General features: G+C 43.9%; 1 protein-coding gene across 1 annotated transcript in view; it reads left to right on the top strand.

Annotated features, from left to right (window-relative positions):
• The first annotated feature begins 914 nt into the window (after positions 1-914).
• Positions 915-13,062, top strand: part of TRPC4AP (transient receptor potential cation channel subfamily C member 4 associated protein) — an 88,596-nt gene continuing 76,448 nt past the window's right edge. Inside the window, 2 exon segments of the mRNA XM_015149151.3 lie at positions 915-1,296; positions 1,299-1,339. Coding sequence (XP_015004637.2) covers positions 930-1,296; positions 1,299-1,339 — 408 coding nt within the window. The 5' untranslated portion in view covers positions 915-929.

The following is a 13,062-nucleotide window of genomic DNA, read 5'->3' as shown; positions in this document are numbered from 1 at the left end:
TTTTTTTCTAGTTCTATGAAGATGGATGGTGAGTCCACTCCTTTTAGATGGGGTGTGAGGATGGTAACCATAGTGCCAGTTCACCTGGGAGAGTCCCTTTTATGCCTACTGTCCCAGTGTAATTATTTATTGTGTCTTTTCATTCTTTAAAGTGTTCTGGTTTGAGTAGTAAGTTACAGTCATCTTAGTTATGAGTCACACTCTTCACCATTCCCTCTTATATCACACTTAGCTCTCCTCTTTCATTTTTATTACAAGCCCCCTGCTAGGAAGGGAAAAAGTGTGGGTGTGTTGGGTGGGGGGAGTCATTGCCATCCTGCCACAGAAGTTAGCTGAAAAAATGAGTATTTGGGCTCATAGTAGAGACAACATGCTATCTAGTGGATAGAAATTAGGACAGGGTTTTCACCTGACAGAGAATGTGATGTCACAATTTACTAATCCCTTTCCCTTCCATTATTTAATTTCACAACAACCTATCCAGTTACACAACTTATCCAGTTTGAGACTGCGTTTCTTTGTGTATGGATCTGCTGTCTTCCCCTGTAACCTGCATCTCGTGATAAAGGGTCCTAGGCCTTTCTGCTCACTGCTGTATCCCAGACACCCTCCCTTTCCCCCAGACATGGTTGGGTGTCAGGCGCAGAGAAAGCCCCAGGAACTACTGATTGATCAGGCTCCCAGGATCTATAGATGGAGTGACCTGACGAGGACACAGGCGCAGGGGCAGAGTGCGATGACTTGGTCGACGTCCGCAGCGAGTCACGTGTAGAGAGAAGCAGGCAGGAAGCGGACTCGAGGGCCTGACTCCTGACCCGAAGCCCAGGATCATTTCTTGGCCAGCTGCCTGCATCCTCCCCAAACCGGCGAGAGAAATGGGAGAGTGCGCACGCAGGGACTGGTCTCAGACCTCGGGAGATTTCGCCGAAATGCTGGGCCCGGGGGCCAGAGAAACCGGCAGTGCAGGAAAGGCCACATCTCTTTTCCCACCTGCCGTGCGGCCGCGCAGGACTACATTTCCCAGCAGCCTCTACGCCGCCCACTGTCCCTGCCACGCGGCTTGCGCCTCCCCCGACAGCCCACTGGGGGCGCTGCGGCGACCCCTCCGCCGCCCCGTAGAAATCTCCGCGGCCCCGAGGCCGCTTGCTTCCTGTTTGTCCGACGAGGAGACATGGCGGCGGCGCCGGCAGCGGCTGGGTCCGGAGCCGGCCGTGGGCGACGGTCGGCAGCCACAGTGGCGGCTTGGGGCGGATGGGGCGGCCGGCCGCGGCCCAGTAACATTCTGCTGCAGCTGCGGCAGGGCCAGCTGACCGGCCGGGGCCTGGTCCGGGCGGTGCAGGTACGAGGCTGGACCAGGAGGGGCGGGGCGGGGCGGACCAGGCGGGAGCTGGCGGGGTGCCGGGGAAGAGGCCTTTCCAGGCCGCCGCTGGACGGGCCAGACCTCTTTTGGCTGGCCGCAAGGCCTCCTTGTGAGCTGCCCGGACGCTCTCAGCCGCAGCGGGGCCGTATGAAGCAGCTGGCTTGCTGTCCCTTGTCAGGGGCCGAGCGGGGCTGGGCTGCTGTGGGCACTGATGGCGTGTACGAACGCTGGGCCCAGTTTCTGGATCCTCCCTTCCTTGCGCCACGTCTACACGTCTGGGGGACCCTGGCGAGTTTGTTTTAGCCTCTATGGCCCTCGAGTTTCTCCCCAGTGTATTGGGCGTGGGGGAGGGGGTCATCATTGCAGCCCCCAAATGGTTCCCAAGCGTTTCATAAATGTCATTTTCTCAGGCCTTTTCTTGACACTCCTTCCCCTTTCTAAAGTAGGTCCCCATTGTTACTCTGTCACAGCTGCGAATTTATTTCGTTTACATTACTTTCTTAGTCTATAATTTCGTATTTCTTTGTTGTCTGCCTTTTTCTCGCCTGTCTCCCACATTAGGCCGAGTTCCAGCGGGTGCACAGACTGTATCTGGTTTGCCAATGCAGAGCGTCATGGTTAAGAGGGACTCTGGAGTCAGGCCTGGGTTCAAAGCCCTGCTCCTCTCTCTTGCTTGGGCAGATGACCTTTCTGTGCCTCAGTTTCCTCACTTGCAAGATGAAGATGAGAATTAGTAACCTACGTTTTAAGATTGTTGTGGAGATCAAAAGGGGTAACTGTGTAAAGCGTTGGTGCATTTCTGGTGCATAGTAAGGGCTGAAGGTAGTTAATATTAAGCATCTGATTTATAACAGGTGCCCAACATATGATTATTGTTATTTTTGAGTGAGCGAAGGACACTGCTTTAGGGTAAACCAGGTTGAATAGGACCTAGTCTCCTACTTCTTCCACCCTCCCCCACCCCAAACCTTGCTAACACCTGTAAAACAGTAGTTTTATTTAAAGACAGCTTTTTCGTAAAGGAAGTTTGAAGGATACTCAAACTAGTAAAGTGGTTGGTGGGAGTGAGGTGGGAATTGGGCTAAAGGGGGAGAAAATGGGAGTGAGACTTTTCACAGTATAACTTTATTTAAATGTTATTTAAATATCACTTCCTCAAGTGACGAAAAGGATATAATAAAATAAAGGCTAGGTGGTCTGTGTGTATGGAGGATGGTGGACGAAAGGAGCAGTGAGTGAGAGATGTTTGCGTGGCCATCACACAACCATAGATGAGCAGCCTTTTTCCGCCTTGTGGTGGTCTCTACCTGACTTAAGACCCTGTAATCCCAGCACTTTGGGAGGCCCAGGCAGGCAGATCGCTTGAGTCCAGGAATTCGAGACCAGCCCAAGCAACACGGCAAAATCCTGTCTACAAAAAAATTAGCCGGGTGTGGGGTGGTGCGTGCCTGTGGGAGGATGAGGTGGGAGGATTACCTGAGCCTGGGAGACGGAGATTGATGGAGTGAGACCCTGTCTTAAAAAAAAAAAAATTCCTAGAAATACTTGGTCTTTCCTTCTTAGGCTAAGATACCTTACTGAGCTGGGTGTGTAGAGGCAGGCAGAAAGAGGACTAACTTTTAGTGAGCACATAACTTTAGAACGAGTATGGTGCAAGGCATATGTTATCTTTATTTAATGCTCAAGCTTTTGAGTTATGCTTCAAGACTCATTTGTTAATATGGATGAGGAAACTGAGGCTCAGGAAGGCTAGGTGATATGTTCCTAAACACCCCTCCTGATAATCAGTGTTCTGAGAGTAATAGGGAGCCACAGAAGTTCTTTAGCATAATAAATGAGGCAATTTAGGCACCTTAATTTGTGTCCAGTGCCGAATGACTTAGAATGGGAGGAGCCCAGAAAAGCTCTCCAGAGGCGGGGCACAGTGGCTCATGCCTGTAATCCTAGTACTTTGGGAGGTCGAGGCGGATGGATCATCTGAGGTCAGGAGTTTAAGACCAGTCTGGCCGGGCGCGGTGGCTCACGCCTGTAATCCCAGCACTTTGGGAGGCCGAGATGGGCGGATCACGAGGTCAGGAGATCGAGACCATCCTGGCTAACACGGTGAAACCCCGTCTCTACTAAAAAATACAAAAAACTAGCCGGGCGAGGTGGTGGGCGCCTGTAGTCCCAGCTACTCGGGAGGCTGAGGCAGGAGAATGGCGTGAACCCGGGAGGCGGAGCTTGCAGTGAGCTGAGATCCGGCCACTGCACTCCAGCCTGGGCGACAGAGCGAGTCTCCGTCTCAAAAAAAAAAAAAAAAAAAAAAACAAAGACCAGTCTGGCCAACATGGCGAAGCCCCGTCTCTACTAAAAATACAAAAATTAGCCAGGTGTGGTGGTATGCACCTGTAATCCCAGCTACTCTGGAGGCTGAGGCGGGAGAATTGCTTGAACCTGGGAGGTGGAGGTTGTGAGCTGAGATCACGCCACTGCACTCCAGCATTCCAGCCTGGGTGACAGTGAGACTTTAATCTCAAAAAAAAAACAAAAAAACACACACACACCAGATGCAAGGCTACTGGAATATTCTGGAGCCTGGTTTAGGCAGGTTATTGAGGTAACTGATGGTTGTATATAGGTATGGGAGCTATTTCAGAGGCTGAGATAGAGATACCCTGCCTGGATAAAATGTGAGGATAAAATGGGGACCTTCATCTTTCAAATACTGATATTCTTAGTTTTTTTAAAAAATTTATTTCATACTGTGCCCTTCCTCTCCTCTCTCCCATCCTGCAGAATAAATTATTTGCTTACCCTTTTTTTTTTTGATGCAGGGTCTTGCTCTGTCACCCAGGCTGGAGTGCAGTGGCACGCTCAACTTCCTGGGCTCAAGTGATCCTCCCACCTTAGCCTCCCTGGTAGCTGGGACTACAGCGTGTACCTCCAAACCCCGTTAATTTTTGTATCTTTGGTAGAGACAGGGTTTCACTATGTTGCCCAGATTACCCATATTTTTATACCGTTATGGCATGTGGTATAGTAGGAAAAGACCAGAATAAAAAAAATTTTTTTTTAAAATTTTTTAGACAGAGTCTTGCTCTGTTGCCCAGGCTGGAGTGCAGTGGCACAATCTCGGTTCACTGCAATCTCCACCTCCTGGGTTCAAGCAATTCTCCTGCCTCAGCCTCCTGAGTAGCTGGGATTACAGGCGCGTGCCACCACACCCAGCTAATTTTTGTATTTTTAATACAGACAGGGTTTCACCGTGTTGGTCAGGCTGGTCTTAAACTCCTTACATCATGATCCGCCTGCCTTGGCCTCCCAAAGTGCTAGGATTACAGGTGTGAGCCACTGTGCCTGGCCAAAATTTTTTAATTGTAGTAAACAAATATATAATATAGGCCAGGTACATTGGCTCATGTCTGTAATCCCAGCACTTTGGGAGACCAAGATGGGAGAATCACCTGAACCAGTTTGAGTCAAGCCTGGACAATGTAGTGGAGCCCATCTCTACTACAAAAAAATAATAATAATAACCAGGTGTGGGAATGCATGCGTGTAGTCCCAGCTGCTCAGGAGGCTGAGGTGGGAGGATCGCTTGAGCTTGGCAAGTCAAGGCTGCAGTGAGCCATGATCTCACCATTACACTGCAGCCTGGGCAACGGAATGAGACCCTGCTTTAAGCTATATACATATGTAAATATATATGTAAACATAAAATTTACCATCTTAACCATTTATAAGTGTAGAGGTCAGGCCCATTGTGGTGGCTTATGCTTGTAATCCCAGCACTTTGGGAGGATGAGGTGGGCAGATTGCTTGAGCCCAGGAGTTTGAGACCAGCCTGGGCAACATGGTGAAACCCTGTATCTTTAGGGGGGGAAAAAAAAGTGTATAGTTATGTAATGTGAAGTATATTCCCATTGTTGTGAAACAGATTACAGAACTTTTTCGTCTTGCAAATCTGAAACTACCATTGAACAACTCCCCATTTCTCTCTCTCCCAGTCCCTGGTAACCATTCTTCTTTCTGTTTTTATGAGTTTGACTAGTTTAGATAACCCCAGTATAATAATACAGTATTTGTCTTTTTGTGACTGGCTTATTTTACTTAACGTAATGTCCTCAAGGATCATCTGTGGTATGGCATATGATGGAATTTCCTTGGGAAAAAAATCAGATTTTAAGGTAAGGTGGACCTGAATTGAATCCTAGCAGAGTGGCCAAGGTTAAGTTACTTAACCTCTTTTAACTTCAGTTTCCTTATTTCTAAAGAGGTGATGATAACATCTATCCCATAAAGTTGTTAGGAGGATTAAATGAAATAATATGTTTTAAAAGCTTAACCAGTATGGCATATAGTAATAGTTGTTTAGTAAATAGTTTCTCTCAGCTAGTGGCTAATTAAACTGGGCTTCTTGAAGAGACTGTGTCTTATTTTTCATTGTATCTGCAGAGCCGAAACCTTGCCAGCCATTTGATACTCAGGAAATGGCTTGAATTGAAATACTATGTCCTCAGTCTAATTTATGTCTAGACTTACTCGCCAAGCAATCTCATGGCTTTAAAGAGTTCCAGAGTCAAATTGCCTAGGTTTGAAACCTGGCTCTGGTATTTACTTACTGTGTGTCTTTAGGCAAGTTACTTAATCTGTTTATGCCTAAGTTTATTCATTTGTAAAGTAAGTATCATAGGACCTGACCTTCCAAGGTTGTGGTGAGGACCAAGTGAGTTATACATATAAAGCACTTAAAATAGTGACTGAAACGTACTTCCTCAGCTGTAAGTACATTGCTTACTGCTGTAAAGATTAGCTAGTATTGTTATTAATAACTGCTCTATACTCTGAGGGATCCTAAGTTTCTGTTTCTATTCCTGTTTCTCCTTTTAGCTCTGGGTGGGTAGGTATATCCAGTTGCCTTCTCAGCATTTCCACTTTGATGTCTAATGGGCATCTCAAACTTAGTATATTGACAGCCAAAATCCTCTCCCTTTTCCACCAGACCTGATCTTCTCCATCTGCCTAAATGGGGCATAAGGAAAGCCTGGGTCATGACTACTGGCCACATGATTTATAATGGGTCAATTCTACTTGGATTTTAGTTTGCCTTATTTTCTTCCCTTCCTTTTGTTCTGCCCTCTGTCAAGGCAGTAAAATACGCTGGGGTGGTACTTTGGAGTTTACTGAGCCTTTTCATATTCATCAGCACATTTGATGCTTAATACAGATCAGATCTTATAAATCCTTTGCTTAAAACTCTCCAGCCTCATCTCATTGTGGTTGATAGAATCAATTCTGGATTCCTTACCATGGGCGTACAAGGCCCGGAATGATCAGTAGGAGTTGAAGGAAAGGACAGACTGAGTAAACCCTGGGCTCCAGGGTAGTGCAACTCACATTACAGGTCATGACCCACCATCCCTAGATACCCTTCAGTTTGGCAGTCTGGTGACAGACTGGGTTGTGGGATGCTGTTAAATTTCCCACATGCCAGTCATTGCTTCCTTTATGATTATTGGCATATCTAAATGCACCTGAGTGTTACTTTATATTTTTTTCTTTAGATTCACTGCCTTTTTTTTTTTTTTTTTTTTTTTTGAGATGGGGTCTTGCTCTGTCACCCAGGCTGGAGTGTAGTGCACGACCTCGGCTCACTGCAACTTCCGCTTCCCGGGTTCAAGTGATTCTCCTGCCTCAGCCTCCTGAGTAGCTGGGACTATAGGCGCGTGCTACCATGCCCGGCTAGTTTTTGTGTTTTTAGTAGAGACAAGGTTTCACCGTGCTGGCCAGGCTGGTCTCAAACTCATGACCTCGTGATCTGCCCACCACAGCCTCCTAAAATGCTGGGATTACAGACGTGAACTGCCACACCCAGCCAGATTCACTAGCTTTTTCATTAGGCACTACTTGTTTTTTTTTATTTTTTATTTTTTATTTTTTGAGATGGAGTGTTGCTCTGTCACCCAGGCTGGAGTGCAGTGGCGCGATCTCGGCTCACTGCAAGCTCCGCCTCCTGGGTTTATGCCATTCTCCTGCCTCAGCCTCCCGAGTAGCTGTGACTACAGGCACCCGCCACCTCGCCCGGCTAGTTTTTTGTATTTTTAGTAGAGACGGGGTTTCACCGTGTTAGCCAGGATGGTCTCGATCTCCTGACCTCGTGATCCGCCCGTCTCGGCCTCCCAAAGTGCTGGGATCACAGGCATGAGCCACCGTGCCTGGCCTAATTGTTTTAGCCTCATTCTAAGCATTAGTATTTATGAAAGCTAGGCATTTAAGTCAAATAAACCTTCCCTTGCTTTTGAAAGGTCATTTGATACTGAAAAACTGATTAGGATAAAGTCTCATTCATATACATATATATATACACACACACATATATATGTATATATGTAGATATATATATGTGCCATTCATTTCAATGGGAAGTTTTTGTATTCACAAGCCCTAAAATTTACTCCTAATTTTACTGAATCATACCACATTAAAGGAGACGCAAGTATTCAGTGGTTTACATGCATTGTCAAAATAACCCAACAAGGTATTTTATCTTCATTATCCTTTAAGGTATCTATTTAGACCGAGTGTGGTGGCTCACACCTGTAATTCTAGCACTTTGGGAGACCAAGCTAGACGGATTCTTTAAGCTCAGGAGTTCAAGACCAGCCTGGGCAAGATGGGTGGAACCCCATCTTTACTAAAAATACAAAAAATTATCCGGGCGTGGTGGTGCATGCCTGTAATCCCAGCTACTTGGTGGTGGGGGGGGGTGGGGGGCCAGGAGGGGGAAGGGGCCGGGCTGAGGCGGGAGGATCACTTGAGCCCAGGAGGCAGAGGTTGCAGTGAGATTGCACGAGACCCTTGCATTTAGTATGGCATTTTGAGGCATTAGATATCTTACACTTAGGATTAAAGAAACAAGATGCACATTTATCTTCATGGAATTTAGCCTTTAATTATTTTGAAAAACCGTATAATCAGTGGAAACTGTAAATGTCTAGAAATGTCACATTTGCTAAACAGCTTGACAGTTTAGAGGGTATGATGTAAGAGATTATCACTGCTGTCAACTGTTAAACCACAAGTACTTCAGGAGAAAACCCATATGATACCTGCCAGTAATTCAACTGTGAAGATGACTGAATGGTGGCACTTTCATCAGTGCCAAGCTGTTCACAAGGAAAGCAAAATTCTGATGTTTTTTTTTTTTTTTTTTTTTAAGACAGGGTCTTGCTTCTGTTGCCCAGGCTGGAGTGTAGTGGTGCAAACTTGGTTTACTGAAACCTCCACCTCCTGGGCTCAAGCAGTCCTCCCACCTCAGCCTCCGGAGTATCTGGGACTATAGGCACATGCCACCACATGCAGCTCATTTTTGTATTTTTCTGTAGAGATGGGATTCTGCCATGTTGCCCAGGCTGGTCTTAAAACTCCTGGGATCAAGCAATGGGCCTGCTTTGGCCTCCCGAGTGCTGGGATTATGAGCGTAAGCCACTGTGTCCAGCCCCAAATTATTCTTTTTAGATGAGAGTAAATGCCTTGTAAGACAATGCAGAAATAGTGAAGAAATTGCTTGTGAAGTCAAGTATTTGGACTGTGATTAGGTCTCTGAGTGTCATGAAGCTTGTAACAAAAGAACAGCAGTGCACTGCCCGCTTTGCACCTCTAAGTTCCATACTCCCAATGCTGTTCAGTGTCCATACTTAGCTATTTCTTTTGCAAGAGAAGAATCCAGGAAACAGGAGAGCCAGTATTTCTAAATAACATGGTTATAAAGCTGTTTCTTTTCACTTTTAGATACTTCTATTTTCTTCGCTCTCGAAAAAGACTAGGATTTAATTCACACATTTGATTCCTTCTTACTCGTCTCCACTATTCTACCAATGTAGTTATATCACAGTTTTGGCTGTCGTTAAGTATTTACATTATGATGTTAGCATTATTGTTTACAGCAGGGCCATATATTGTACAATTATATATGTTTTGTATAATTTTGTTTTTTTGTCGTGTTAAAAACAGTCCTCTTCCATTTTTTAAATCGAAGGATAAATATACTTATACCCTGTATAGCCTTTTGACTTTCATTAGCATAATAGTGCATCCTTTATTTTACTGTTTTTAAATTTGTATTAATGGGGTACAAGTGAAATTTTGCTACATTGGTGTATTGCATGTGGTGAAGTCAGGGAATAATGCAGTAATGCATCCTTTTAATTTGTTTGGCTTTCTGTATACCTTTTTTTTTTTTTTTTTTTTTTTGAGACGGAGTCTTGCACTGTTCCCCAGCTGGAATGCAATGGCACGATCTTGGTTCCCTGCAACCTCTGCCTCCCAAGTAACTGGGATTATAGGTGCCCGCCACCATGTCTGGCTAATTTTTTTTTGTATTTTTAGTAGAGACAGGGTTTCACTATGTTGGCCAGGCTGGTCTCAAACTCCTGACCTCAGGTGATCCACCTGCCTCGGCCTCTCAAAGTGCTGGGATTACAGGTGTGAGCCACTGTGCCCACTTGCTTTCTGTATACTTATAATTTGTTCCTAAATTCTAAAACTTTTTAAAGAAATCATTTGAAGCCCTTCATTCTTCTACTGCAGTTTAGCAGTTTAGTTTAGTTACTAGGTCTGCTATACAGCTGAATTCTTGGGACTTCTCGTCTCCAAATCCAGAATATTTTTCTTTGTTTTCTCATGTTTTAGACCCTGTTTCCTGAATTGTCTTTCTTTTTCCTGGAGCACATTCTCTGGTAGCCTCCCAAGAAAGAGTACCTGGGAGGTAACTTTTTTTTTTTTTTTTTAAGCTTGCAGATCAGAAAATATCTTATTCTGACACTTGTATATTTAGTTTGGCTGGGTATAGAATTCTAAATTGGAAGTTATTTTCCTGTATTTTTTTTTTTTTTTTTGGAGATAGAGTCTCCCTGTGTCTCCCAGACTGGAGTGCAGTGGCGTGATCTCAGCTCTTTGCAACCTCCGCCTCCCAGGTTCAAGCGATTCTCCTGCCTCAGCCTCCCCTAGTAGCTGGATTACAGGTGCCCGCCATCATGCCCAGCTAATTTTTTTTTGGTGTTTTTAGTAGAGATGGGGTTTCACCATGTTGGTCAGGCTAGTCTTGAACTCTTGACCCCAGGTGATCCGCCCACCTCGACCTCCCAAAGTGCTGGGATTACAGACGTGAGCCACTGTGCCTGGCCAAGAGTGTATTATAGTTTTCTTTGTAGCCGTCTTGCATAACTTTGTTAGATTTATTCCTTAGCATTTTTAAAAGTGGTATTATAAGTAGTGTTTTTAAAACTACATTTAAAAATTGTAGCTGTTAATATAAAAATATGATAGATTTTTATATTATTCCTTTATATTGCTGTAATAGTTGATAATTTACATTTAGATTCTTTCGGATTGTATACCTGTACAGTCGTCTGTGAATATTGTATCATCTGCAAATGAATTTTTTATCCTTAACAATCTTATGTCAGGCCGGGCGCGGTGGCTCAAGCCTGTAATCCCAGCACTTTGGGAGGCCTAGACGGGCGGATCACAAGGTCAGGAGATCGAGACCATCCTGGCTAACTCGGTGAAACCCCGTCTCTACTAAAAAATACAAAAAACTAGCCGGGCGAGGTGGTGGGCGCCTATAGTCCCAGCTACTTGGGAGGCTGAGACAGGAGAATGGCGTGAACCCGGGAGGCGGAGCTTGCAGTGAGCTGAGATCCGGCCACTGCACTCCAGCCTGGGCGGCAGAGTGAGACTCCGTCTCAAAAAAAAAAAAAAAAATCTTATGTCTTCTATATATCTTGCCTTACTCTGCTGCCTGAGACCTCCAGTATGATGAATAGAAGTAGCATGTTCCTGATCTAAGAGGGAAAAAACCTTAAACATTTTGTCATTAAGTGTGATGTTTGCAGTCGGTTTTCTGTGGATACCTGTTAACAGAAATTCATTTTTTTTTAGTTTGAGTTTATCATGAATGGATGTTGAATTTTATCAGATGCTTTTTCTGTATCAATTGAGGTATTCGTATCATTATTCTCGTTTTTGTTATCAATATGTTGAATTGCATTGAATAAAATTTTCAAATATTAAACCAACTTTTAATTTCTGATACAAATTTTAAATTTAATTCAGTTTTTGAATTAGGGTTTTTTCCTTACATCGTCATTAGTGAAACTGGCCTGCAGTTTTCCTTTTGACAGGTTTTGGTATCAGGGTTATAGTGGTCACTAAGCATGCCTTAAGTTGTGCCTCATCAGTTTGAATGTGTAGTATTTTCATTATCTTTCAGGATATTTTCATATATCCACTTTGATTTTTTCTTTGACTCGTGCATTTTTGAGAAGTATATTGTTTTCCAAACATGGGGATTTTATAATTATCTTTCTGATGTGGAACATAGTCTGTATTTCAGTTCATTTAAATGTATTGAATTTGCTGTATGGCCTACCAGCTGGTCATTTTGCAGATGTTCTCTTTATATTTGTAAAGGACATGTAGAGTGCATTTACTAGATATACTGCTCGAGGTGTGTCCGTTTTGTTTAATTGTGTTAAAATATTCTATATTCTCACTAATTTTTGTCTGTCTGTGTCAGTTTTTGAAAAAGATATGTAAAATCTCCCATTACGATTATGGATTTCTTTATTTCTCCTTTTAGCCTTGTCAGTTTTTGCTTTATGTATGTTGAAGTTTTTATTAGATATTTTCAAATTTAGGACCATTAACATTATCCAGGTTGCCATTTTTATCCTTATTAAAGTGCCTGTCTCTGGTAGTACTTTTTATTTTTTATTTTTTTGAGATGGAGTCTCACTCTGTCACCCAGGCTGGAGTGCAGTGGTGCATTCTCGGTTCACTGCAACCTCTACCTCCTGGGTTCAAGCAATTCTCCTGCCTCAGCCTCCTGAGAAACTGGAATTACAGGCCTGTGCCACCATGCCCAGCTAATTTTGCGTTTTTAGTAGAGACAGGGTTTCACCATGTTGGCCAGTCTGGTCTCGAACTCCTGACCTAAGTGATCTACCTGTCTCGGTCTCCCAAAGTGCTGGGATTAAAGGCATGAGCCACCACACCTGGCTTGGTAATGATTTTTCTTTGCTCTTACTGATTTTAATATAGTTATACTACCTTTTGGTATATGTTTACATTGTGTATTATTTCCCATTCTTTTAGCTTTTCTGTTCTCTGGTAAGTGGCATACTTTGTTTTTATTTTATTTTATTTTATTTTTTATTTATTTTTTGAGACAAGGTCTTATTCTGTCGCCCGGACTGGAGTATGGTACCAGATCACAGGTTACTGCAGTCTTGGCCTCCTAGCATCAAGGGATCCTCCTGCCTCAGCTGCCTAAGTAACTGGGATTACAGGCACACATTGCTGTGCCTAATTTTTTTTTTTCTTTGGTAGAGACAGAGTTTCCCTGTGTTGCCCAGGCTGGTCTTTAACTCCTGGGCTCAAGCGATCTGTCTGTCTCTGCCTCCCAAAGTGCTGCAGTAACATGCATGAGCCACTGCAACTGGCCCAAACTTTGTTTTTAATTGGAGCATTTAGCACAGTTAGATTTAATATAATAACTGACATTTTGGTGTTTAAATATACTTGCTTAATACAATATTTGCTTTTTAAATGTCCTATTCTTTATTCCCTTTTCTCTTCTTTTTAAAAATATTTCTTAAACAGCTTTATTGAGGCATAATTTATATACAATAAAATTTACCCATTATAAGTTTACAATT

The sequence above is a fragment of the Macaca mulatta genome, chromosome 10 (assembly GCF_049350105.2).
Source record: "Macaca mulatta isolate MMU2019108-1 chromosome 10, T2T-MMU8v2.0, whole genome shotgun sequence".
Classification (NCBI taxonomy): Eukaryota; Metazoa; Chordata; class Mammalia; order Primates; family Cercopithecidae; genus Macaca; species Macaca mulatta.
The sequence above is the reverse complement of the archived record's forward strand: the minus strand, read 5'-3'. Positions and strand labels throughout refer to the sequence as shown.